The following is a 27,924-nucleotide window of genomic DNA, read 5'->3' as shown; positions in this document are numbered from 1 at the left end:
CCGACAAGAAGCTGTCCATGCACACAAACATAAATATTTTATTTTAAAGTTCTTACTTTGTCAGAACTTCCACCTGTGTTGCATTCCAAGTGCTTTCCGCACACTGAGAACAGTGCCTTCAGCTCCTGTGGGAATGACCACGCACTGCTGTCACGATGTTGTGTTCATACAGAAACGCTGGGCATTTAGCGACTTATTTGTTTATGTAAACAATGAAAATCGCACTTGTTTTAAGCAAACGGACTACGCATCGCTGCTTGCCAATCATTTTGATCCTGCAGTCGAGAGCAGCTGGCCGTTGTTGTGCTCTCCGAGCTCTTTCGAGGCGGTGAGATAATGTCTCACGCCGACGCCTTAATGGACACCATTGCTTGAAACGTCTGCTGCGAGTCCGATGCGACTGCTAACAAACAGAAACACCTGCGCCGTGTGCAGAATTGACAAACAACGCAAATGCAATTTCCCTCTGCGTGTCTTTGCTGTCTTTGTTTATGAGAGTGAGTTTTTAATGTGTTTTTGTTTGTACACGTTTCTTGCAGCTACTGCATACGTGGCAACAGAATGTTGTAACCACCAAGAACGCATTCAAAATCGTGCCCGTAATACACTGAAGAACTTTACACTCGTCGATTGAATACAAAAACACATGTTTGTCGATTGTGTCGCCACCAGACTTTGCAGCGCCAATGAATGCTGTCTGCATTTCATTTGTCGGCCTTATCTCTTTTGTAAGCATCGATGTGAGCATTGCGTTTTTGTTGAGGTCTGCTTTGTTCGTTCGTGGCCACGTGAGCACAGAGAGAACAAGCGAGACCTCATGCGAAATGTCCACTGGTCAAGCCTCGAGATGACTTTTTGAGATGGGTTTTGGTGGGGTTAGCGCGACCTTTCCGTGTTTCACATGAACCATCACAACTGTAACAGTGCCAGGGGTTGCACGTGAGCAAATAAGGGAATTTTTTTTTAATTTACCAGGTAAGGCCCACTGAACTATATGGTTCTTTTTCAGAAGCGACAGGGCCACAAATGATAGCCCAACGAAATGAATTATCATGTGGAAATGTACAGCAGCAAAATACTCTAAAATGCGTGTGGATTCTAAATGTGGAAGGAAAAACCTGGAGGACCCCATGAAAAATCCACACGACTACTAGAATAACAAGGCAACATTGCCACGGACCCCAAGCTGTGTTCCTGCCAAGGCAACATTGCGACGGACCCCAAGCTATGTTCCTGGAAAACTTCACGATCGTCAAGACAGCCAAGGGTCGTGAATGAAGAGTCCCCTGTGTGGGATTCAGTGGGGCCGTCTGGATGGGCAGCAGAGACACGAGAGGCCAAGAAACAACATTCCAGTCGTGGGCTGAGCTCAAGGAGGGCTGGGCTCGAGCACCATCCTGTGGCGGGGAAAGGAGGTGGTGCAAGCGGTTCAGCCGAGCCCACAACAGCCAAAAATCTGCTGTCCTTGTCTGGGTGGGGGGGGGGGCTGTTTAACCCTAGCACATGGGCGAGAAGCCGTGCATGTGTGACGAGTGCGGCAAGACGTTTTTCTCGTGCTGGGCCTACAAGTACATATATTTTTTATTTTCCGCTTGTGTGTTAATCTGTTTACCCCGGATATTTTAGAGATGGCAATTCTCCTGCTGTGTATCCTACTGCTGTCCTTCCCGGCCATATAAAGTGCCACACTCAACTCTACAAACGGCTACCCTTGTTACTTTGCGTCCATACTTGTTGCTCGATTTGCCACTACACCTGCAAATGAAACAGCTTATAGACACTTCTACACTCCATCATTATATTTTTTTAAACCCTATCTTTGTCCCATTACTTCACCAGCACTCCTTCCAAACTTCATTCTGCTCTTAAAAATAACACCATCTGCGAGCTACTGCTATTCGTCCAAGGTTCGCCGCTCTTCATCCTTTCACAGAAAATACTTGTGCAAACTATTAATTCTACTTTTCTTATTTCTGGGTGGTATTGAGCTTCATCCTGGCCCAAGTGAAAAGAACTCATACAATTCTGTAGATTTTTCTGGCAGGAAAGGTGTTGGTGTTCTACATGTCAACATCAGAGGGCTTGTTATTAAATTAAGTCAACTAAAACTAGACACGGACATTTTTTGCCAAACAGAAACATTTCCCACTCCTGCCATCAATGACTTGCAGATTGCGATTGACAACTACAACCTTTTTCGGCTTGACCGAGGATCTAAAGGAGGTGGAATTGCCATCTATGTTTGTAATACTATTGCATGTTCACTAGCTCACTCCTTGTTTAAAAAATGTTGATTTGAAGGTCTGGCTCTCAAAATAACTCTCCCAAATAATCAACAGATATTGGTAGTGTGCTGCTATCGACCGCCTAGTGGGAAGGATATTGAAGCTGCATCTGCACTGAGAGAGCTTTTTGGGGGCCTCCCTAAAGGTGAAATAGTTTTAGTGGGTGATCTAAATTGGAATTGGCTAAACCCGCCAGCCGTGGCCACAAATTTTACAGATGAATTTAATTTGTTTCAATTAATAAATGTCCCCACAAGACCCAACCTAAAAAAATCCGGGGCAGTCATTTCTGCTTGACGTCCTATTCACAAATGCCCCTCACAATTTCACACTGACTGGTGTTCTGGGTAATAACCTTAGTGATCACTCCTTCATTTTTGGGGTGAGATCATCAGCCAGACCCAAAGCCCCCCCAAATTGGTTGAGAAGCACTCTGAGACACTTCCGCACTCAGGCATTTACTAATGATGTGCTTCACTCGGATATTGACAAGGTCTGTGATATCGCCAACCTGACTACGGCTTGGGAGACCTTCAGGTACACGTTTCTCCAAACTCTTAACAAACATGCTCCGTTGGTTAGATTTAAAACGAAAGGCAACTGCCCACCATGGTTTGATCCTTTGATTAGAAAGCTCATGAAAATTAGGGACAAGGCTTGGGCATGTACTCAGAAAAGTAATTTGGTCAATGACTGGCTATAATACAGGATTTTAAGGAATAGATGTGTAAAAAAAATACGGCATGCAAAAAATGCCTACTTTTCCTCCACTCTCCTGGAATCACATGGAAATGCCAGGATTTTCTGGAAAACAATCAAATGTATCGAAAAGGCATCCAAAACAATCTGCCCGCTGAGCTTAACCGAAATGGGGAATATTTTTCAGATCCCAAAAAAATAGTTGACAATTTTAACCTTCATTTTTCTGAAGCTGGTAATCTTTTTGATAATGTATTGGGATTCACCCCAGCTCATGCAAATTCCTACACCCCTGTCCAAACATTAAACGAATTTAGTTTCCAGCCAATCCACGAAAGTAATGTTCTGAAACAACTGTCCTACCTCAAAGGGTCAACCTCTACCAGAGCAGATAGTATTCCCATCTTTGCTCTACTATTGGTCACCTAATATACAAACCTATAGCCCATATTTTCAACCTGTCCATCAAAGAAGCATCAGTTCCTCTAGAATGGAAACATTCCTATGTCCGTCCACTTCACAAAGATGACCTATCTCAATTTTGTCCCGTTTATGAAAATTTTTGAAACATTGACCTACCAAATGAGCAGTTTCCTGTCCACCAACAATCTACTACATCTAAAACAATCTGGGTTCCGAAAAAAATACAGCACCACATTTGTTGCATTAGACTCGCTGAATCACATTTACAGTAGCCTTGATAATAAGCAGTACTGTGCCTGTCTTTTTCTAGACCTGTCCAAAGCTTTTGATACAGTATAGCACAACACCCTGCTTAGTAAACTAAGTTGCCTCGGTTTTTCCGAAAACGCAGTAAAATGGTTACAAAATTACCTCTTTTCTTGCACCCAAACTGTATTTACAGATGGTTGGAGGTCAAACAGTGTTAAGATAAAAGGGGTTCCACAGGGTTCCATCCTTGGCCCCCTTTTGTTCTCTCTTTATGTCAATGACTTGGGCACTGACCTGGATCATTCCAGGGTAAATCTTTTTGCAGATGACACGATACTGATTACTGCTGGCCGCTCTCCGGATGACGTGATTGCTAAGCTACAGGGTGATTTCAACAAACTACATCAGCTAGTTGCTCTTAAACTAGTCCTGAATACCTCCAAAACCAAGGTGCTATGCTTCTCACCAGGACTAAAGCAGGAAGTTATTTTTCCCCAATTACATTCCTTAAATAATTATCAAATAGAGCAAGTCAAAATCTATAAGTATCTTGGGGTCATCCTGGATTCAAAACTGAATTTTGAAGATCACATTGATTATATTGGTAAAAAGACAAAAATAAAAATTGGTTTTCTGTATCGACACAAGCACTGCTTCCCCCCAATGTTCCATTTCGAATTGATAAAAGCTACCATACTGCCTCTGCTTGACTACTGTGACATCGTGTATAAATCAGCCCCAAGTACTGTACTGAAGAAGCTTGATTCCATCTATCACTCGGTCTTAAGATTTACATTGAACTGCCCATATAGGACTCACCACTGTGATCTCTACATTGGGTCAAACTTAACATCTCTTAATGTTCGACGGCTTGTGCACCAGATCTTATTTATTCACGATGTACTTACAAAAAAATCCGCAGACTACCTGCTGGATCCCCTCTCTGTTTCAAAGAACAAATTTGACCTCAGGTCTTCGCTCATTTACCAGCTTCACATTCTCTATTGCCCTACAAAAACTGGAGGAAGGGTCTTTGCTATTGATGCCCCCAGGGTCTGGAATGCTATTGCCAATAAGCTGCAACTTGAATCGCTACCAATGAGATCTTCTCTCAAAACTGCTCTAGAGGAGTTGTACACCCCTAGCTGCCACTGCTATTCATTGGCATAAAATAAAATAAAAAATGTTGCTCCGGATGACGCTGCAAAGTATCATCTGTATTTAGATTTGATCTTAAAGGTGCATTGAAAAATGTGATACTCCGACTGATGCTTCTGTTGTTGTGGAGTAACTCATGCAGCCAGCTATGGCTCTAGGATTTGGTGTTACATGTTATTTATGTAGTTTATTGTAAAAAATTCGGTCACAGTCCCTATGATCATTGTTACATTGCAATTATGGCTTTATTTTTTGGTGATTTCGAAAGGTTTTTTGGTTTGGAGATGTTTGTTTTGTTGTAGTACGGAGTTAGACTGATGGTGTACGGTGCTTTTTCAGGAATATTTTGCTTTTTCATGGATTTTCTGTTTGCACAGTCAGTCACTTTAAGATGTTTTTCTTGTTCGTGTTTTTGTTTTTTGTTTGTTGAGGCTGCACCCGATTCAAGAGCCGAATGGCTCACAGGGCTATACCAAAATAAATAAACTGAACTGAAACTGAACTGAACGAGTTCTGATCCTTGCAAGACATTAATAAGTCATATGCTATTGTTGTAATCTACAGACTTGATTAATTTGTGTAAAGCACACACAAAATGTAAAAACAAATATTTTCAAAACAAAATGTGTTGGCAGATCTGGGAGGTCGCATGTCTTCTGTGCAGCAGTTGCGGAATATTGCAGAGGAAAGAAGCGTTGGTGTCGTGTGGTGGCATCAATGGCTTTGGCCATGATGACACATTCAGCTTGACACACAAAAATGTAAGCAATATAGTCACCGCCATTCTGAAACCCGAAAAGCCACAAGATTCGCCCTCCAGCTACAGGCCAATATCCCTCTGGCCCTCCACCTCCAATCTGATGGAACGTACCAAGCAATGCCTGCTAGATTGCCATTGTCGCCCCCCAACTACCTCCCGAACAATCCAGATTTCGAACTGACCTTAGCTGCTGCAAACGGATCGTTGCGTTCACAACCCTCAGAAGCTGGTTTTCAATGTCAACTGAAAACTGGTACAGCAATGATGTTTTATCTTTCTGCTGCCTACCGTCACCGTTTTGGCATCATGGCCTGCTGTGGAAGATGACCAAAATCATCAGATGGTGTTCTATTGTACAGTACACCGAATCGACACGATGCTCAGTAACCGTACTTTCAGAGTACACCTTGTTGATATACACAGCCGCAAGATATTATGAACAGTGGGCCTCCCTCAAGGCTCGGTACGAGCAACATGACTTTTTAACACGGGACCACGCATTCTACGATAGGCGTGGTCCCGTGTGGGTGCTGTCGCTTCTGTTCAAGCAATACACATGTCCATAATCATTATTAACCAGTCAGGTGGCTCAGCGATAGAGCAAGCAGCTCGCAAGCGTAAAGGTTGTGAGTTAAAATCCTGGTTTGAGGATTGCCTCAGCCCTTCATCCCTCCGATACAATGAGTACCAATTTATCGGGAAGTCAGCAGTGCCTGTCCTCTTGAAATACTTGCACCCGGCATAGAAATGTGGAGTTTAAACCACTGACCCAGGGCTGCAAACATTAATAGTGCCTAAATCCTCATTTGACCAGAACATGCTTTAACTTTATTGAAATTTGAGTCAACCCTTAACCTGCACGGCCAAGTACATGTGTCCACTATGGTTCAGTCTAGTAATAGAGCCTCCCTGGGCTGAGGTGCGTGCTGGGAGAGACCGCGGGAGCGTTAGGTGTCACTGGGGCGAGCGGGGCTCACGGGCAGCCTGAACTCCACGTGCTCCTGTGCCAGCAACAGCAGGAACCGGCCACACGTGCTCGTCGTGGAAGCCGCCATGTTGACGAGTGACGCCATCGCATATTTTTGCTAAAACCGATGACGTCATCAGCGAGCGCGGCCCTCCAGCGACCGTCGCGCGCCCGTTGCCGAGAAAACGCCCCGATCATGGCGCTATGACGTTCACAAAATTTGGCGGATGTCGTCACCAGCAAGCGACGCAGTGACGTCATCACGGCTCGTCTGCCCGGCGGCTTCACGCAGTAGCAACGAGGTTCGGCTCCGGGTTTCAATTAACTCAAACTAAACAATCGCTACCACTACGTTCTGATTATTGCTAAGCGCGCTATAGTCTTTCCGTTAAGGCATGACTTTGTTGCGTAAAATGTACCGCCTCCCAAGTAAAAACGAGGCAAATATGAGTACCGATTTTTGGGAAGTCGGTACACACAGAAGTGGCCGTTTTTTAAATACCTTGCTACCGTTATGGGAATGTGGCATCGTCGTTGCTGACTCAAGGCAACTTGGCCCGTTATGTTGTGATACGATGTGTGGATTTTATGCGTTGGGACGTCTGACCGCTGTCACGGATGTGCAGTCGTGCTGGGTAGTGATGCATTGCGGAAGAGATCCGTCGCGTACAGTTTGGGCCTTGCACATTTTTGGAGCGATGCAATTTAAAAATCATAAACCATGGGCCCCAACCATAATCCATTGGCCCCTGACCAAAAAAATACACTTGTTGGTGCCACCTTTAACCGTAAAAGGAAATTATGAAATAACCTTATTTAAGTATTTTACCGCATACTCCACTTTTACGATCCACACAGAAGCTCGTATTACTAAATGTCCGCCTCTAGTGGTACCGAATTCTGCTTTAGCTCATGGACTACGTATTAGGAATGTGATTTATATATATTTTAATCTGAGACGCATAAAGCAGATTAAAAACAAGCTCTGATAATATATGCAGAGCATGTTTTTTTGCATGTTCACCACAAGTACGTGTGGTTAATGCAACCAATTCCTTGAAAAAGGATTCTGTTTGTTGTTTAAACATCTTAACACCTATATTCTTGGTTCTTTCGGTAAAGTCACGTAGAAGGGAAACAAAATATAAAACAATAAAATTCTCACGACGTTTCGACTGCAACACAAGCAATCATCATCAGGTGTGAAAACCACAGCAAGAAAATTTGAAAAAAGTGGCGTTTTTTTATTTTCTTGCTGTGGGTTTCACACCTGATGATTGCTTGTGTTGCAGTCGAAACGTCGTGAGAATTTTATTGTTTAATATATATTTAGTTTCCTTTCTACGTGACTTTACCGAAAGAAACAAGAATATGAATCCCTGCAGTCACGAAAGCTTTAAATCAAAATCTTAACACCTGTTTTATTGCCAGAAAAGGTGAAACATATATCGTATTGGATGGCCTGCGACACAAATATATCTACTTATATACAACAGCAGATTTTTTCGGTGGAACTGTATGAGCCCCCGACTCGGGTTCAAATTGAGCACCGCCCGTTGCTCATTTGAGCAGGCAGACGTTTTTGAATGACCTGTAAATTCCTCTGTGGCCTTGCTAAGACAACTTGAGGCCCAAGATTCCTCTCGATGGCGGGGCTCGAGCTGCTGTTCGAGGGCGCGGCAGGAAGCGTGACGTCTCCCTCAGACGCGCTGCTTTGCTTGCTGCACTGGGAGCTGGTCACAGCTGGGTACAAGTGCAGGGGGCTCGGCGAACAGGTGAAAACCGCCTCCCAACCAACCCCTTTCCTCTTGTCATTATCGCCCCCATCAGTAACAGCGCCGCACTCATGACCAGCGTAATCACAATTAATAACGGCTCCAGTGATGTCTTTCGGGGACCGGAAGTTGTTCATTCCTTTTTTTGACTTAAATATTTCGTGACTGCAGGAATTCATATTCTTGGTTCTTTCGGTAAAGTCACGTAGATAGAAAATAAAAACCAAAATAAAATTTTAATAAAAAATAAATTAAAAATACAAGCAAAAACCACGACGTTTCGAACGCAACACAAGCGGTCTTCATCAGGCGGAGAAAAAAGAGGGGCAAACCTCCAAATGCAATTGCTTATAAGGGCTTTCAAAGTGAGCAAAGCTGTGCGGCGTAAACAGCATGGGCGGGGCAGCCAGCGCTAATGTCGGAGCAAAGGACCAGAAGTACAAGCAAAGCCAGTGCGTTAGACAATGGGGGGAGGGAGGGGGCAGAGACAGGGGGAGAGAGGGGGGGGTGAAGGTGAGGGCGCAGTCCAAGTGTGTTAGACAATGGGGGGAGGGGGTAGAGATAGGGGGAGAGAGGGAGGTAGAGATTGGGGGGGGGGGGGGCATTCCACCTCACTACACCCATTCACACTGATGACGGTAGAGGTTGACAAGAAAACACAAATCAAGTCATGACCCAAAGTGGTTGATGACATCTTTCCAATGATTGCTGAGTTTAAAACCGTCGTCTGGGTTGAAATTGTGTCTGTAAATGGATGGCTTCGTGAACGAATCTTTGTTGATAGCCAGTCGGCTTGCAAAGTGCCATCATCTTAGAGAAATACATTTCATGTGAGCCAGCCGCATTAAATTAATGATCAGCCACGGCAGAAGTGTTGGTCCTGCCGTGTTTCAGATCTGCCTTATGTTCACGAACACGGTCCGAGACATGTCATTTAATTTCCCCAATGTGACTCCTGCCACAGATACAGCTTAGTTTGTAGACGCCGGGATATTGCATGTCAGGAATCTTGTCCTTCACAGATGGGATCAGTTTACGAATTTTATGCACTGTGTTAAATCGGATCTGGATCTTGTGTTTGTTCAATATTTTGGAAATATTTTTGGTTATCCCTGCTATGTAACGCAAGGTGATGGTTTTGATTGGATCTTCAGATGGCTCCTTCCTCATGGGTGGGGTGATGGCTTTGCGGATTGTGTAGTAAATATCCATTCGCCATGAGAGCTTGGTGTACGTCTTTGAGTTCACTGGTTAGGTGTTCATGGTCGGAGATACATTGAGCTCTATGGTGTAGCGTTTTGATGAGGGAATTCTTCTGGGATGGATGGTGGTGGGAATCAGGTTTTAGGTAGGCATCAATATGGGTTAATTTCCTGTAAACAAAATGGCTCATTGAGCCATCTAGTCTCTTTTTTATTAGGACATCCAAGAAAGGTAGCATGCCATCCTTTTCTACCTCCATGGTGAATTTGATGGCTGGGTGTATAGAATTGATGTGGTTGAGAAATTGTTTCAGAGCCTTTCGGCCATGTGGCCGGATGACAAACGTGTCATCCACGTACCTCTTCCACAAGGATGGGCTTAGAGTGGATGCCTGGATGACGTCCGTCTCACATTTTTCCATGAAAATGTTGGCCACAACCGGAGATAAGGGAGAACCCATTGGGGTGCCTTCAGTTTGTTTGTAGAATGTTGCACCCCAGGTGAAGTATGTATTGGTGAGGCAGTGTCTTACCAGGGCTGGTACATCAGCATTCAATCCTTGTTGGACCAAATAATCAATTATTGCAGCGGTTTTGGGCACAGGAACTTTGGTGAACAAAGAAACTACATCGAAACTCACGAGCAAATCACCTGGGGACAGTGAGATGTCTTTAATTGACAATACCAGGTGAGCCGAGTTAAGAACAAAAGAGGTGGTCTGACCATTGAATGGCTGCAAGGTCTCAGATATCGGGCCAGTTTGTAGGTGGGTGAGCCAATGGTGTAGACGATGGGACAAAGGGGTATACCTTCTTTATGGATTTTTGGTAGGCCATATGTCTGGGTGGTCGAGCAGCAGAGGGTTTTAAGGAAACCCGTTTGGTCTGTTCAATTAATGAAGCTGAATCAGTGATGATACTGTTCGTTTTTGTAACGAGACAGTTGGTGGGATCTCTTTTAATTTTAGTGTATAGCTACCATCATTAAGTAGGTCCTGAATTTTATTGTACACGTTTTTTTTTATCAATGATGACTGTGGCATTGCCCTTGACGGCTGAGAGGATGACGATATCTTCCCTCTTTTTTTAATTGAGATAACTCAAAATGCTCCTCCTTACTGATGTTGCTGACTGGTATCTTAGCGCCTTTGAGGGTTGCAGTGATTTCAGATCTTGCCACGTCTGCAGCGATGTGTCCCAAACCCTTAAGAGCTACATCGACCTGAGCAATAATGTTATCCACAGGTATGTGTTTGGGGGGTGACTGCGACTTTACCGAAAGAACCAAGAATATGTATTCCTCGTTTGTTTTAGGTAAAACACAGCGCTCGGGTCTCCCTCTTCTGGTTCTCTTAAGTAGTGACAGCCTGTAAGTATGTAACTTTGCACCAGCGCACCTGGATGCAATAATGACATACAGTTTGAGACCAATGTTGGTTGGCAATAGCCACCCTCATGTGTTTTTTTACTTAAGACTATTTCACTGCTATTCAACGAGTGGTGACCAAGGGAAGACCTAAAAGCAGATAGTGGGATGCTATGAGGGCCGAGGATAAAAAGCATTGGCAAGGTGCAGTGGCAATCGACGGCTTTGGCCTTGATGACGTCTTGGTCTTGATTCAAAAACACTTCTCTGTTATCATTTGCAATGCTCATTACTCATTTGTGTCGCTTGAATTTTTTTCTTTTGTTATTCAGCAGTTTTGGCAGACTGAATTATAGGATATATGCACATATCACAGTGCTCCTGAGGCTGGTTGATATGTTCTTCATAATATACCGTGTTGAATATTCTGGTTGCACAACAAGATGATAAATGTTCTGGTGTCATGGCTTGTGGTGAGTACATTTCCATGATTTCATTTTGCAGGCTGGTGAAAGTGACAAGAACAGTGAATTGCTTCCACAAGGATGGAATGACGTCAAAGATGTTTACACACTGAGATATGCGTCTAATGACCGCTCATTACTTTTAAAGGTCATCCCCATTGAGAGTGAAGCTATTATCAATTTAATGGCAAGTACTTCCATCCCATTTGTACAGCTCTATTCATCGAGTAATTTATAGTACAATGCTTTTACTAAAAACTAAAATGTAAGCAATGTATGTTTCAGTGAAAAACCCACAAAATTATTGTCTAAACGTACCCTGACATTCTGTAATACTCCTAGACATTTTTAGCAAGCCGCAATTTGGCAACAAGTAAACAGTAATTTTAAAGGATTGCGTGGTCTTTGTCAAGCCTGGCATGTTTTTAAATTTCTTTACAATACAATTGGTCTTCTCTGTATGGGATAGATTTATATTTTGTTTAGGTGTTTTGTTGTCTTTTTGCAGGATACAAAAACTGAACAGGTAGTTGATTTAACATTGAAGCTGACTGAGTACATTGATGAGGACAATCTCCAAGATTTTGAAAGGTAACAAACAGTTCTGCATTTCGTGCCTGAAAATATCCTGCAATAAAAGTTAATAAGAGTTGTACAATGACCGATATGTAATGTTTAAACATCGTCCAATTTGAAGCAATTTCTTCCATGTATGTGTTTTCCTTGATTATTTAACAAATTTACTTTGTTTTCACTGGATTGGTACATGTGTAGTGACATCGCGGATGTCACTGTGGTGCCAGCCATAGAGAGGCACGGCGTACGATGTACTCACATCACGGACATCACGTGTGTAGCGACATCGTGGATGTCAGTGGGTAATGCCGGCTCTAATGAGGTACGGCGTGCGATGTACTCACATCACGGACACCCTGTACATGTGGGTGTAGTACCAGCCCTACAGGGGCTCGGTGAGCGCTTACAGAGAGCGCTGAGTGGCACCACGCTCGGTGTGCAGTGCTGTCCCCTACAGGAGGGGGTGTGAGGGTGCCGGCCATGAATGGGGTTAATGTAGGCCATGGCACTCTGGTTGACCCAGGAAGGCACGTGACGGGTAAAGTCTACACAGGGGCCCCAAGCGGGGGCTAGGGGTGGTCACATGTCGGGCGAGATCCTGCTAAAGGATTCGAGAAGGTGGTACTGGCCAATGGCGGGGCCAGCCACGACCAGTGAGGATATAAACCTGGTCCCCAGAGGGACCGGGGTTCAGCGTTGCTGTTGTTATCCTGAAGATCTGCCTTCTACGTTCTACATCCGAGAAGAGTCGCCAACATGTGGACCTGGACCCAAGCCGGGGTCCTGTCCGTTGTAGCTACTCCCAGTGTAATTAGTGTAGTTAGCCTGGTGGTCCACCACCATAGGTTGTTATCTGGTAAAGGGGCAGTTACCCCTTTTTGTTGGTATCAATAAATGTGTTGTCTCCAAAGAGTATGTCTGTGACTCAGTTGAACTCACTACACATGTATGCATTATTGCCAAAACACCCTTCGCATTCATTTGCATTGTATTGACACCTATCCTTGCCTGTTTACATGCATATGCAATCTCCCTAAATCCATGTTTAAATTTGTGTAACTTCATTTTCCATGGACAGTTTTAAAGTAATTTGTCTTAACCAACTTTCATCACAGGAAATATATGCAACTTAAATTAATTCATGTTTGTGCAGTTTCTCTTTTGTAATTGGGTAGTTTTGCTCTAATTTCTATTTGGTGGGTTTTTCTCTGAATTCCTTTTAATGTTTTGGTGTACCTTTGTTTTATGTTATTGCTTTTGTTATTTTGGTGACCCAAGTCACTTGCAAATGACACTATCCATTGTCTCTTGGGTCCTTACCGGGTTAAACAATGCGCTTGAAACTTCAGAAACTTGCTGTTTTTTATAACATCCAGAGTTTTCAAAAATCAAGATGGTCTCCGCAACTTGGTGGCCAGAGAACTTGTGGAGCCACTGGGAGGAAGAGAGCAGAGGCGGCAACAGGCCAAAGCCTCAAGTTCACAGCAGGAGGGCAGTCGCATTGACCCCCTCAGAGATTACGGACCTCCAAAGAACCTTCCACATGGCTTCCGGCCACCAAGACAACCTGACTGGTCAGTGCTTATTACCATGATACAATACTCTTTGGTTCTTTCGGTAAAGTCACGTAGGTAGAAAAATAAAATGAAACAAAAAATAATATTTTTGATTTAAAGCTTTCGTGACTGCAGTAATTCATATTCTTAGCTCTTTCGGTAAAGTCACGTTGAAGGGAAACAATAAAATAATAAAATATATATAAAACAATAAAAATTCTCACGACGTTTCGACCATAACACAAACGGTCGTCATCAGGTGTGTCGGTTTGCATACATTTATTTATTTTTAAACGGTGTATTTATAAAAAACGTCAGCACCACACGCAGCGATTTGGCAATTTATTTAGAAGGACGAGTCCATCTATGTTCTGAAAAGAGGAGGGGGGAGACGAAAAATGAATGTATGCTGTCTGAAAGCCACTGTAAGCGTGAACAATCAATTAAGACCTGAAATGGTTAATCAAATCTTTCCAATTATTGCTAAGCCAGAATCCATCTTCTCGGTTGAACACAAAGCAGACCTTAAACACGGTAGGACCAACACCTCGGCCGTGGCAGATCATTGTTATAATTCAGTAGGCTCACATGACATTGACTTTTCCAAGACAGAGGTTCTTTGTAAGCCATCTGGCTACCATGAGAGATTCGTTCATGAGGCTATCCACATATACAAGCACAGAGACAATTTCAACCGAGAAGATGGATTCTGGCTTAGCAATCATTGGAAAGATTTGATTAACCATTTCAGGTCTTATTTGATTGTTCACGCTTACAGTGGCTTTCAGACAGCATACATTCATTTTTCGTCTCCCCCCTCCTCTTTTCAGAACATAGATGGACTCGTCCTTCTAAATAAACTGCCAAATCGCTGCGCGTGGCGCTGACGTTTTTATAAATAAATACACCGTTTAAAAAAAAATATATGCAAACCGACACACCTGATGACGACCGTTTGTGTTATGGTCGAAACGTGAGAATTTTTATTGTTTTATATATATTTTATTATTTTATTGTTTCCCTTCAACGTGACTTTACCGAAAGAGCTAAGAATATAAAAAAATATATCACGACGTTTCGATCGCAACACAAGCGGTCGTCCTCAGGCGGAAAAAATAATCCAGCAGTGGAACTGCTGAACCAGCGAGAGAGCTGTTACAACAAGAGGTTATTTATATGGCGATGGTCAAGCAAGCGGGGTCTGAGCTGGAAAGGAATTTCATCCCTGGACGCAAGCACGTCAGTTGTGTTAATGGGGGAGATTAGGGAGAGAGATTAGCATGAAATGAACTTCCATCACCGCATAAGAGTATCGTCGCATATGTGAACCACAGCGGTGTTAATGGGAGATTAGCACTATGTTGATGGGAGAGATTAGGCAGGGAGATTAGGGGGATTAGCAAGTTAATGTCATGTCTATGTGTAACACATAGCTTGTTGACCAATGGTAATCTTTTCCCATGAAAAAATAGCTATCTACTAATTGTGTGCTTTTTGCAGGTCAGATCCTGTGAACCCATTTACAGTAGGTGGAGCTGACCTGGACCCATTTGGGTAAGATGCTTAGCCAGAAAGTGTTTTGTTTTGATTACTGATTTTCTGATTCGATGACTAGTTCATTCGCACCTCCGATTAGCACGGTTGGCTACATACGGTGAAAAAGAAGTTCAACATACGTACACTATTCCAGTAGGTAACAAGACATGCTTGGCTTTCTATATATGCAAAAGAATGTACGTGATCTAACCCAAAAAAACCTGTATTATGGATATTGGTCATGAAGGCCTATGCGTTGAACATAAAAAAAACGTTGTTTAGAGGTGGAGAACTAAGAGCAAAAACTAAATGAATTGTATACAAATTAAAAAAGGTCATTGGCTGACACATGTATTTGTTTTGTCGGAACATAAGTGGTGGAACATTTTTGCTTGCACTTTTTTGTAAACTTGCCCTGTGCTTTTTAATGCAGACGTGGCCAAGGTGGAATGTTGATGGACCCCAGGCACCGTGGTCCCAGACCTCGGTTTCCTGGTCAGCTACCCCTGGGCTCTGTGCCTCCCGGCGCTCGGTTTGACCCCATCGGTCCCTATGGCACCCACGGCGGGTGAGTTTTCTTCAGGTCCTGTCCATCTGCTCAATTGTGACATTGTTCTGTATGAAGTAACTATATTGTGCTCTATTGTCTGCCAATTTCACAACTTTATTCTTGACAATGCCCTCTGTTCTATATCTCCTTTCCTAATATCAAGCCAAGACATTCTGACTGCCTATATTGTTCAATCCTTGTATATTCTGATGTACATCACCATGTTTGGTATTCTGTCAGGATCCATTCTTGAGACATGTCCAAACCATTTGTCTCATTTCTTGGATCTGTTGTTTTTCCTTGTGCTTATCATTTTATTATCTTCATTTCTTATTTTGGGACACCGAGAATCCAAAGATTCCCCTCTACCAACTTATACCTGCAGTCTGCATCTTTTGTTCATCTGCTTTCCTCAGACTCAAATATTCTAATCCATATAATAGTATCGGCAGAATCATGGTTTCGTATATACTTAGATTGTTATCATGTCACATGCCAATGCATACTTTAGCTGGCTCACGTCTCATCAACTCATCCATCAAGTACTCATGAAAGCAGCCACTTGACATTTCCCAATATTCCAATGTGAGGTGCATAATAAATAGTAAATGTAAAAACAATGTTAATTATGTTTTATAGATGACATGACATAGGCTTCATGAGAATGCCCATTCTTACATCATGTTATGGGATTGTAAATTAATGTACAGAAGGGTTTGTACATATATTCAATCCACTGCTGCATGAGGGCTTCCGCATGCTGTGCAGGTTGTAGGAGTTATTTGTCTATTCTTCACTATGCTGATCTGAAGGTTGGTGAAGACGGTGAACATAGATCTTGGAGCATAGCACAGTACAACAATGGATTTTTCTTCACTGTCCAATAAATAATGCTAACCTAAGGATGCCTACAGCACATGTTTATACATACTGGTTGCCAATGCAAGCACTATCCAGGGTCAACCCTGTTTAACTTTTATGCCCTAACAAGATTGGGTACATAACAGGTGATTTGATCAGAGGCATATCAAGTTTGTGAAGTGCTCATGTATTTAATATGCAATTCATGTGAAACTAATTCACATTTATATGTGTACATCCAAAACAGAACAAATAAAGACTCATGTTATTTTGCATGTTACTTTAATCTTGCACAATGCATGTGTGTCGACATTTGTGTCCACATTTGCTTGAGTAAACATTTTACCGATGGATGCTAGGATCAGGTTAAAACAGTGACATCAGCTAAGTCTAATTTAGTATATTTAATTGTAAACATCCCCTAGTCTCTTCCTTGTTACGATCGTATTGTTAGTTATATTCATTGCAGACCAATATAGTCTTTCTCAAGTTTGGTCACTATGTTATTTGTTATAAGAACACATTGGCTGCTTTTATATGTGTAGAGAGCATGGGGCAACTGTAAGTGTGGCTCTTAAGTGCAGCTATGTATTTTGCTCAATCTTACCCTAATAATATGTACAGTGCTTATAATTGTCATCCAAATGGGTGGTGTTTTGCGAGGCCTTATTTCTAAACCACGATCTGCACGTGTGATGTGGAAACTGCAGTGGTCTGTTTCTAAAAAAACACAATGTCCCCAGCATTAGGTCACTGCTAAGTGCTGGCAGATGGACTAAAGTAAATATTTGAACAGCAGGGGCACATAGCTTTTACGAACTTACTGTTTGTAATTAACTAAATTTGGTCCATGGCTGAACCCATTCCACCTCTGGATATATATTCTCTTTTTAAATAAGCACTTTCGTGTTTACAAATTACATGATAACAGCCTTTGTAGCTGTGAATGGGGAAAAATATAATGTGTAATATTTTGTGTTTTTATTTTCAGGCCGGATCCAGACCACCTGCCTCCCCCCAACTATGATGATATGTTCATGTAGCACAACGTGTACATCTGGAATTACCTGCAAACGCAATACACTGCAGTGCTCTTTTAGATCAATCTGATCTTACAAACTTCATGCAACTGAAAAGCACTTAATGCTAGAAAAAGATGTGCAGTCTTGTTTAAATGTCGAATTTGTTCAATCAAATTGTACTTTAGTTCATATTTTTCGTTGCTTGATAATTATTTGCTATTGGTGTAAGTGCTTATCCCAACGTAAAATAGTAAAGATATATGGTCTCATGCTATTTCTGTCCAGTCCATGTTCTTTGCAGTCACACTTGTTCCATATGCCTACCTTTGTATTGCGTTACATTACAACATTTAAATACAGTGCATCTAAATGCATTTGACACTCAACAAGGAACGACTTCACTGACGTTTCGTAGAACTAAACTAAGCACCTTAAAAGTTAGTTTTGGTAGTTATATAACTTGTAGTCATACTCTGTATATGATTCAAGATTCAATATCAATAACTTAATATGAAGTCATATAGCCAATACAATACTATACAAATTACAAAAAAAATGTGAAATCTTAAAGTGCCATACATTAATGCATGTTGTCATGGTATAAACAGGTCAACAAACCCATTGTCACATTTTGCCATTACTGGATCATTAAACTTACATTTTTTCTACAACTGGTATATGTAAGAAATTATTCATTTATTAAATATTTTACTCCAGTTCTTGTTTCATTTATGCCATTTCCATAAATTATTTCCAAATTGATGAAAGCATGCTGGAATAAGTTCACTTAATTTCAAGTAAATCTCTTAATTTATCATGAGACTTTTCAATAGAGACAAAAACGTGGCCTCTAAGTTAACATATGCATAACATTCTCCAGTGTATAATTTTATTTTTACTAATTTTGGAGTAAAACATTTGACAGTGGCAATCTGTTGTTAGATAAAAAAAAAAACATCAAATATTTTCCAAATGAGCTATGGTTTACAGTTCCATTTTCTTAAAGAAATATGTTTATCGGTATGTTTTTACAAGTGATAATCATAGCCTGGCCATGTCATTGGATAGGGCTGTCTCATTGTGAATGTTTATATTTTAGGTGTATTATCCACTGTACAGCATCCAATTTGTAAGTCCTAAACTTAACCCAAGCGTGTTTGGTATTTGTGTCAAAATATTACCACACATTGTCTTATGTTTCAGAAATGGTCATGTCAGCCAACGCGCAAATTTAAGGTCAGGTCATCGTGAGACAACAACTTCATTGCCATATCAGAAACTTCCAAACATCAGTGCTTCTAATTGAACCAAATCTGCACTTGAATAGTTCAGGCATGTTCATGTTTAACCTACTCTGTCCCCATACTGGTAAATGGAATATAACATGTTAAAATCCAATTTAACAAATATATTGGGAAATGCATTTGTGCTTACAAAAGAATGAAAAGTTGAAATTTGGCAAAGCCAAAGTCAAGTTGATTATGGAGCAGAAACCAAAGAACAATTATCCATACATTTGTGCAATTAAATTAGCCGTCTTCACTTTTACATAGCAGTTGTGGAAACATCTTAATATTTGCATTTTTCCCCACTTTGGACCATGTGGATATATTCTTTCATGCCAAAGGTATTTGCTCTTCAAAGTATTTCCTTCAGATAGGCAACTTGTTGCATGTTAAGAGATACAACTGATAACATATCTATAAAATGTCTCGTTATCAAGACTGATGTTATAAACATGTTTAAAAATTACACTAACGGTGTAAATGTCATGATCAATTTCATTGTGTTTTGTCACATGCTTAATGACTATTTAGCAGCGAGCTTGACCTCAGTGATTTGTCAGGAGTTTGCCACGCGAGGGTGCGTTTTGTACAGGGCTTGCCATTAAAATTAGGGCATGGAGTTGCGACGGCTGCGTGCGCGTGGGAAGCCAGGCCATGGGATGGGTTCGCCGTCCCCAAAAGATGAGGCGTAGGAGATGTCGCTTTGGCTGCCACCACTTTCGCTGCCGTTGTCCTCACCAAGACGCAGCTCCTGTAGGCCCAGGTGAAGTTCCCGCAGCTGTTGCAGAAGCGCCTTGTCCTGCAGACGCAACTCCACCTACAATTCGAGCAAATGCACCACGTTGGATCACATGGACCTCTGTATACAGGAAAATGCATTCCAAAAGACAACTCGTTTAGATACGTGGTGGAGTGGCATGGCCCAGCGGTTGCACATTTGCTGCTTGTTATGTTTCGCCAGGTGATGGTGGCGGCGCACGCCTGTAATCCAGCAGTGGAGGGGAGAGTTGGTGGATCACAAATGACTTGAAACTCCCTTTCCCATGAGCGTCAAGGTGCTGGTGCCCAAGCTCGTATGGGATATTGTTGCACCGACGCACACATAAGTTTTCTACGGGTGCTCCCGTGTTCTTCCACTCATTAATTGGCTGCAGACCTCTTACTATATCGGCATCTCCATGTTTGCGGATTGCGCAGTGCAGTTTAGATGAATGACGGTATCTAAAAACGCCCATTATTGATTCTAAATACAGGCTGCCCTAGGTAATGCTGTGTGCATATTGACCATTCAATACGATGCACCGCATGCTTCACAGTCGATGTTAAAGATCTCATGACAAATTTGAAAAATTACACACCAGATCACAAAATTAGAAAATTTCTGAAGTAAATAAATGTAATAAATAAAATATACACCTAAGCTGCATGTGTTCGGTTGCCCTGAACCGTTTTAAATTATTAAAACCAATTTGGTTTGGTTGCGACTTTAGTAAGAGCCTGTTGAAGTGCTTTATTAATTTGATATATAGTTACAAAGTGACAGCAATGTTTCATAATGGAATTTTACGTTTATTTTGACCTTTTAAAATAATGGTATCCCCACAGAGGACAAGAATAACAAAAATCACTAAATCATGCATGGATTTACACAAGCATCCAACAACTGTATCCCCATGCCCACAAGGGCTGCTTGTTGTGATGGCCATTGCATGTTAGGTAAATAATATTACATTGAGTCACTTTTAAACCTTAGTTTAATTTCCTCATTACGAATAACTCACTTGTGTATAGCTTTGTGGCTACAGTGAATATGTTGTTGGTGGGGACCCATAACCTGACAACACTGAGGTACCTGCTTGATTAAAAGGTATAGCTTTGAAGCCTCCATTATTTTACAGGTGTAATGACATGACACCTGCTGACTGGGAAAGGGAAGCACGGGTACGGGCACCGCTAAGATAACATCCAATCGGAAAGGGAGAGGTATCTGGCGCAGAGGTAATAGGCGAGGTTGGCCGAGATGCTCCGGGCATGGGGAGATAGCGCGGGCGGACCGGGGCTCGGGGTTCGGGTGTGGATTCTTGGGTCCGGACTTCGTCGCTGCTCGCCGCCATCTCTCTCGCCCATCCGGCCACGTGGAAGATCTGCGGGGTTTCCATCGCCATCCTCGTCATGCTGTCAACCAGTGGTGTAGCCGAGTGAGAGCGGTGGGACCACGCCGAGTGATCGGCTGTGTCTCGCTAATAGAGACGTTAATATCTACAGTGAGGGAAAAAAGTATTTGATCCCCTGCTGATTTTGTACGTTTGCCCACGGACAAAGAAATGATCAGTGTATCATTTTAATGGTAGGTTTATTTGAACAGTGAGAGACAGAATAACAAAAAAATCCAGAAAAACGCATGTCAAAAATGTTATAAATTGATTTGCATTTTAATGAGGGAAATAAGTATTTGACCCCTCTGAAAAACATGACTTAGTACTTGGTGGCAAAACCCTTGTGAGCAATCGCAGAGGTCAGACGTTTCTTGTAGTTGGCCACCAGGTTTGCACACATCTCAGGAGGGATTTTGTCCCACTCCTTTTTGCAGATCTTCTCCAAGTCATTAAGGTTTCGAGGCTGACGTTTGGCAACTCGAACCTTCAGCTCCCTCCACAGATTTTCTATGGGATTAAGGTCTGGAGACTGGCTAGGCCACTCCAGGACCTTAATGTGCTTCTTCTTGAGCCATTCCTTTGTTGCCTTGGCCGTGTGTTTTGGGTCATTGTCATGCGGGAATACCCATCCACGACCCATTTTCAATGCCCTGGCTGAGGGAAGGAGGTTCTCACCCAAGATTTGACGGTACATGGCCCCGTCCATCGTCCCTTTGATGCGGTGTTGTTGTCCTGTCCCCTTAGCAGAAAAACACCCCCAAAGCATAGTGTTTCCACCTCCATGTTTGACGGTGGGGATGGTGTTCTTGAGGTCATAGGCAGCATTCCTCCTCCAAACACGGCGAGTTGAGTTGATGCCAAAGAGCTCAATTTTGGTCTCATCTGACCACAACACTTTCACCCAGTTGTCCTCTGAATCATTCAGATGTTCATTGGCAAACTTCAGACGGGCATGTATGTGCTTTCTTGAGCAGGGGGACCTTGCGGGCGCTGCAGGATTTTAGTCCTTCACGGCATAGTGTGTTACAAATTGTTTTCTTGGTGACTATGGTCCCAGCTGCCTTGAGATCATTGACAAGATCCTCCTGTGTAGTTCTGGGCTGATTACTTACCGTTCTCATGATCATTGCAACTCCACGAGGTGAGATCTTGCATGGAGCCCCAGGCCGATTGAACCATCAGGTCTCTTTTTAATTAGGACATCCAAAAAAGGTAGCTTGCCATCTTTTTCGACTTGCATGGTAAATCTGATGGCTGGGTGTATGGAATTGATGTGGTCGAAGAATTGGTCCTGTTGTCACCTCACCAAGCTGCTTGGCAATGGTCTTGTAGCCCATTCCAACTTTGTGTAGGTCTACAATCTTGTCCCTGACATCCTTGGAGAGCTGTTTGGTCTTGGCCATGGTGGAGAGTTTGGAATCTGATTGATTGATTGCTTCTGTGGACAGGTGTCTTTTATACAGTTAACAAGCTGAGATTAGGAGCACTCCCTTTAAGAGTGTGCTCCTAATCTCAGCTCGTTACCTGTATAAAAGACACCTGGGAGCCAGAAATCTGTTTGATTGAGAGGAGGTCAAATACTTATTTCCCTCATTAAAATGCAAATCAATTTATAAAATTTTTGACATGCGTTTTTCTGGATTTTTTTGTTGTTATTCTGTCTCTCACTGTTCAAATAAACCTACCATTAAAATTAATGACTGATCATTTATTTGTCAGTGGGCAAACGTACAAAATCAGCAGGGGATCAAATACTTTTTTCCTTCACTGTAAGTATTTTACTCAAGAGTGAGACGGATAAGGTTGGCCTGTGTTGTGCCCTTGTGAGAAATAAAAAAAGTACCATCTACACGACGTGTCGCGGAAGTCGCTCATTACACAAGCAAGCAGCAGGAGCATGGTCACTGGGTAGTGATGCAGCTGTGGCTGGAGATGGTATCAGCTACTTAACATTTATTGGTATGCTGAAGATTTACAATTTCAATATAGCCATATATGAAATGCATGCTAAATATGTGTAGTGACTGACTTGGAGACAATTATTTAATTAAACACCGAGCACACTTTGTACACTTTATACAATACACACTCAACACTGTTACACACTCTCTGTTTCTCACTTATACGCAACTCTACACTGGTTACTAGCCTACACACAAGGCTAGCCGTCTGACACTGACGGCGCTGAACCGAGACAGCCAACTACGTCTAGCAGCGCAATTATCAAGTGGAGACGACAGCGACGAAGGCACGAGACGACAGCGGCGATGGTGGCAATCTTCAGCAGCAACGACGACAGGGATCCTACTCCAAACGACAGCCCCGAGCTCCTGCTCGGGGTCCCACTTACGATCAACAGACCTGAGGTCCCTTACAGGGGCCCTTATACTGTCAGCGTGGCCTCGCTCCGCCCTAGCCACGCCCCCTTTCTAGAACCTACTAGCGGGTTCCCGACGTGTCCCTTCCGTAACCTTTCCCCGAGATCCCTCTCGGGTCTATCACGTGGCCTGCTGTCAGTGAGGGCCGCTTCAAGCTGCAGATCCCTTTCCTGCCAGCAGCTAGCGCTATGCTACTTAGTGACCAATTCTATGTCACTACATATGTACACAGAGATTGTTGCATTAAATATCGGTGGTCACTTGGTACATAGTAGTGTGTATCCAAATGCTTGCAATGCCTTATGACTGTGTATTCCTTGCTTTTTATATTTTTTATTCATCTTAAATTGAAAATGTATTCCTGATGAGTACAACATGTGATTCATAAGAGGTTTTTTTGGGGGTTAGATCGCGTAAATATATAAATGTGTCCTTAAACTCTCCACCACCCGACACAGACAACTAGTAAGGGTTGTCACGTAAACAGAACATGCCAATTCGTCACTAGTACAGCACACCGGTGTGTTGGAGAGCCAAGCCACAACATTTACAAACTGAGTACGACGTTTCACCAGTAATTACAACTAGCGTCATCAACATACCGTTGTGCTGTACTAGTGATGAATTGGCATGTTCTGTTTACGTGACAATCCTTACTAGTTGGCTGTGTCGGCGGGTTGAACTACACATTTATATATTTATGCGATCTATTACCCCCAAAAAACCTCTTTTATTGATATTCATCGCGAAAGCCTACGTGTTACAACATGTGAATTAAGATTTCTCTACGTAAGCTGTTTTTTTAAACTACAGTGAGCAGGATTTAAGTACAGTAGTAAAATATGGGAAACACAATGGTACAATTATTTAATTTGTCACTGGTAAAGATTTAGTTTTTTTCTGGAAGACTGAACTTGTGCAACAACAATGTTTTTTTAAACATTCATCATCACCCATGGTCAGTCTACTGCTGGATGGAGTTCTCCCAAAGCCGCTGCCACCTCTCACAAGCTTGCGATGCAACAATCCATCTAACACCTGAACTGCATTTGTTGCTCCATTTCCTTCGTCATCTTGGACACGTTACACTCCTTGACTGTCACTCCATTACACTGTAACAAAAGTGTTATTTTCTAATTGCTTATGTGACCAGGATACAAAAGCAAAGTTAATAATCCACTCCATTAATAACACCGTGTAACAAAATATATTATTTTTTGTTACTTACTACCCAGTAAATATATAATTATATATATATATAATTATATATTTTTTGTTATATATTTTTTGTCCCTGGGTAGTAAGTGTTATTTCCTAATTGCGTATGCCTCAAAAGTACAGAAAATGGTTATTATTCCCCACGAACTTTGCTTTTGTGACCAGGACAGTGATATTTTAAAATTTACCCATTTTCAATGAGAAAACGTGGTGTGCATTTGTGTCATCCCTTCACATAAAGTCCTGGTCACAAAAGCAAAGTTTGTGGGGAATAATAGCCATTTTACATACTTTTGAAGCATAAGCAATTAGAAAATAACACTTACTACCCAGAAACAAAAATCGTGTTACATAGTGTTAATTATTCTTGACCCATTGTCCTGCCTAAGCCAACTTGTATTAATAGCTGGTTTTAGATTTTGTGAAACATTACGTACTGAGCTTACCAATATCCATAATATAGGTTTTTGTTGGGTTAGAGCGTGTAAATATAAAAATATAAATCGCTTAAATATAAATGTATTTTATAAATATAAAAGGCGAAACGTACTCAAGATTGTAAATGTTGTGGATTTGCTCTCCAACACACCGGTGTGCTGTACGAGTAACGAATTGGCATATTCTGTTTACGTGACAACCCTTACTAATTGGCTGCGTCGGGTGGTGGTGGGTTTAACGACACATTTATATATATTTTTTATCTAACCCAAAAAAAGCTATATTATGGATGATGTGCTGAATTCGCCAGACAAATGTTTCCAGTCGCAATGACCTAAACTTGGATTCCAGTGCTGCCAGTTGTCACTGATAGATGTGCGAGTCATTGTTGCTTAGAAACCACACCACTAGCGCAACTGTAACCAATGGCAAGAAGTTGGGTTTGGTAATTTAATAACATCCGATTATCACGATTGGATACCTACGGTGCGAAAGAAGTTCAACATACAAGTAATGTTACATTCAAAACGTTGTCGATTGATTAAATGGCTATAAAGGATAACACAAACAAGGTCATAAAACGTTATCCACGTGTGGCCATTCATTAGCATTTAGCAACAAAAGCACTGGATTGTGCTTGTGATAAATGCTTTCATTACTTTTGCCCCAATCCTTTTTGTTGAAAAGGGTTGCGTCAGTGAGTTCAGTGCCACAAAACACACATAACAGCTTCAATCGCCATGGCCACAGGGCACGCCAGAGAGAGAGGTCACCACGCACACACCCGCAATGGTTTTCAGGAAAATGAGCTTCTAGACACACCACGTGAGATTGTATTTACCCAATTTGCTGAGTACACGCCTAAAACGTCAAGGGGCCAGCAACAAACAGCAATATCAAAGTTGTTGAATGAGTTGACATGTTTTTTATTGAGTGAGATTACAAGAACTTTGGAAAATAGACACCAGGAGGGGATTCCTAAGTGGAGCAATTTGAGGGAAGCATAAATTTAAGTGTTGTAACCTACGAAATTGTGAGTGTTTTGTGACTTGCAGTATGCTGGTTGAACACAATATGGCTGGGACTAAATGATTACCGTAGTGTGGTAGAGAGTCCTCAAAATTGGTGTAGGAATCAATGAGTGAAGTTCACGGGAAGAGTAATCGTCGTAGTAGTTGTAGCAAATTGATAAGCATGTACAGTATGTTTGTTGAACTTCTTTCGCACTGTGCTAATCGGAGGTGCAGGTTGCAGACTTACTGCCGCTTTTTGAACACTATGTCATGTGACACATTCCTGTATTATAGTACCATATTTTACATAGGTTTTACAAAATGCATTTTAAACAAGGGAAGTTAATGAACTAATAACAAAAAAGACGGAGGACATGGTGGCAAATTTCAGTGGACAATGCAGGAGGATGATTGCATATTGGAAGTGACCAGTTAAGTACCTGGGTGCAACGATGTGTACTGATGGATCACTAGAAGGAGAGATGACTGGTGTGATTGGTGTGCGATAAGAGGGTCCCCCAGTTTGTTTGAAGAGAAAAGTGTACAAGACGTTGGTGAGGCCAGTGCTGTTGTATGGGGCCAAGTGCTGGGGCACAAAAAGGAGGGAGGACCAAGCTATTGCAGTCACAGAGATGAGGATGTTGCGGTGGATGTTGGGTTTAACAAAGAAGGACAGGGTGAGAAATGAAGTGAGAGGAAGACTCAAGGTGGTAGAAATCACAGAGAGGATGAGAGAGAAAAGGCTGTGGGTGTGGTTCGGTCATGTGGAGAGACAACAGGAAAATCCCTTGGGTCAGAAGGTGCAAGTTATGCAAGTGCAAGGAAATAGATCAAGAGGAAGGCAGAGGTGGGGGGGGCGATGTGGTGCGATCGGACATAGTAGCCCGAGCAGTGGAAAGAGATGGCGCAGGACAGGGCAGCATGGAAAAGGTTGGCAAAGGCAGCGGAACACCCCACATGAGTGGGACAAACACATCGAAGAATACACAAATGAAAGTCAAAGAAAATAAAAACAGCTAATTAACATTCTGAATTCTAATTTTCGTTGTCCTCCACAAAATAAATGTACATTGTAATTTGCATCCCATTAACAATTCAAGATAACATGCAGTATTTACCTTCTAATAACTAATAGAAGGGTCAATAATATAATCATAGCCGTGGTCAAATCACTGCCCGGTAAAGGCCTCCTAATCCACCGGCACCTTTCACGATCTTGAAATGCATTCAATGACAGTAGCGGCACATTAACTGATTTTATCGCTCCGTCTCCTCGGTTGTACAACTTTTGGACGCGTTACGTTCATTGGCTGCCACTCCATCGCTAATCTCGACCATAGTTCATCGTCTCTTCCAGCCATGCGTTCTGCCAAATCAAGATTCATTTTTTCTTAACCGTTTGCATGGTCTATCATTAACCTGCGTAGCCATGTGTTCCTCTGCCAATGTACTTCCGAACATCCAGTTACATTTTGATAAACGATTTAGCTAGAGAATGTGTCTGTGCAGACCTTGACGAAGCATATGACTGCGTGGTGTGTGCACAGGGCATCATCGCTCACCAGCTCATTGCGCAGGTGTGTCAGAGCCTTGCCGATGTCCATTCTGCCAACTCGCCTCTGGGAAAAGGTGGCCGGAGAGCACGGGGGGCAGCCCCCGTACTGCCCGCTCCGATCCTGCATAATTTCTGCCGACAGAGCCTCCATTTATCAATTTGTAATTATTTATTTAACGTGTTTCAGCAAAGCGGACTGCTTGGTTGTTGTTGTTTTGTCCGTACTGCGGCTTTGCAGCCTGTGTCGCGTATGATCTTCTGTGGAGCGCGTTTGAGCAGAGCATTTATAGGCGAGGGTGTGTGCTGGGGTAGCGTGGGGTAGGGCTGGGAAGAGGGAGGGCAGTCAAATGCGTGGTCTCGCCGTGATGTGATGGGAAATCACAGCGCTGTGAAGAAGCCTGCCCAAGCACCCTTTGCACTTTGTCGTGTGC

General features: G+C 42.4%; 3 protein-coding genes across 7 annotated transcripts in view; 1 reads left to right on the top strand and 2 right to left on the bottom strand.

The window, feature by feature from the left end:
- Positions 1 to 6,705, bottom strand: part of TRMT11 (tRNA methyltransferase 11) — a 24,689-nt gene extending 17,984 nt beyond the window's left edge. The window contains exons 1-3 of one of the 4 annotated variants that reach the window (XM_076071968.1): positions 6,552 to 6,669; positions 262 to 420; positions 57 to 125 (exon numbers count right to left, since the gene is read on the bottom strand). Coding sequence is in view for 1 of the 4 variants with exons in the window: in XM_032969001.2 (XP_032824892.2) it covers positions 57 to 125; positions 6,552 to 6,647 (165 nt within the window). In the remaining 3 variants the exon portion in view is untranslated. Of the gene's footprint in view, positions 1 to 56; positions 126 to 261; positions 421 to 6,551 lie in introns of all 4 variants that reach the window. The other 3 variants (XM_076071966.1, XM_076071967.1, XM_032969001.2) reach the window with 3 other exon arrangements.
- Positions 6,677 to 17,723, top strand: PSMF1 (proteasome inhibitor subunit 1). Of its 2 annotated transcripts, XM_032969028.2 has the most exons (8): positions 6,703 to 6,843; positions 8,161 to 8,316; positions 11,389 to 11,535; positions 11,857 to 11,939; positions 13,301 to 13,498; positions 14,981 to 15,034; positions 15,450 to 15,584; positions 17,419 to 17,723. In XM_032969028.2, the coding sequence occupies exons 2-8, from the start codon at positions 8,188 to 8,190 to the stop codon at positions 17,468 to 17,470; spliced, it is 798 nt and encodes a 265-aa protein (XP_032824919.1). In that variant the 5' UTR covers positions 6,703 to 6,843; positions 8,161 to 8,187; the 3' UTR covers positions 17,471 to 17,723. The 2 variants fall into 2 exon arrangements, with proteins under 2 accessions (XP_032824928.2, XP_032824919.1); XM_032969037.2 differs by lacking the exon at positions 8,161 to 8,316 and having other exon boundaries at positions 6,677 to 6,843.
- Positions 16,702 to 27,924, bottom strand: C3H20orf202 (chromosome 3 C20orf202 homolog). Its single transcript, XM_076071969.1, has 2 exons — positions 27,501 to 27,924; positions 16,702 to 19,552 (listed from the first exon to the last, which is right to left on the bottom strand). Exons 1-2 carry the CDS (start codon positions 27,642 to 27,644, stop codon positions 19,343 to 19,345), a joined length of 354 nt encoding a protein of 117 aa, XP_075928084.1. The 5' UTR covers positions 27,645 to 27,924; the 3' UTR covers positions 16,702 to 19,342.

The sequence above is a fragment of the Petromyzon marinus genome, chromosome 3 (genome assembly GCF_048934315.1).
Source record: "Petromyzon marinus isolate PM22_M1 ecotype Great Lakes invasive population chromosome 3, UKy_Petmar_22M1.pri1.0, whole genome shotgun sequence".
In the NCBI taxonomy this organism is placed as follows: domain Eukaryota; kingdom Metazoa; phylum Chordata; class Hyperoartia; order Petromyzontiformes; family Petromyzontidae; genus Petromyzon; species Petromyzon marinus.
This window is presented reverse-complemented; position numbering and strand designations above follow the sequence as displayed.

What these genes read in the sequence shown, in the direction of transcription:
- C3H20orf202 (XM_076071969.1), bottom strand. Translation starts at nt 27,644, where the DNA reads ATGGAGGCTCTGTCGGCAGAAATTATGCAGGATCGGAGCGGGCAGTAC. An exon ending in CACACCTGCGCAATGAGCTG is followed by an intron (nt 19,553 to 27,500) that starts GTGAGCGATGAT and finishes CTCGAATTGTAG; the next exon opens with GTGGAGTTGCGTCTGCAGGA.
- PSMF1 (XM_032969028.2), top strand. Translation starts at nt 8,188, where the DNA reads ATGGCGGGGCTCGAGCTGCTGTTCGAGGGCGCGGCAGGAAGCGTGACG. An exon ending in GCAGGGGGCTCGGCGAACAG is followed by an intron (nt 8,317 to 11,388) that starts GTGAAAACCGCC and finishes TTCATTTTGCAG; the next exon opens with GCTGGTGAAAGTGACAAGAA. An exon ending in AAGCTATTATCAATTTAATG is followed by an intron (nt 11,536 to 11,856) that starts GCAAGTACTTCC and finishes GTCTTTTTGCAG; the next exon opens with GATACAAAAACTGAACAGGT.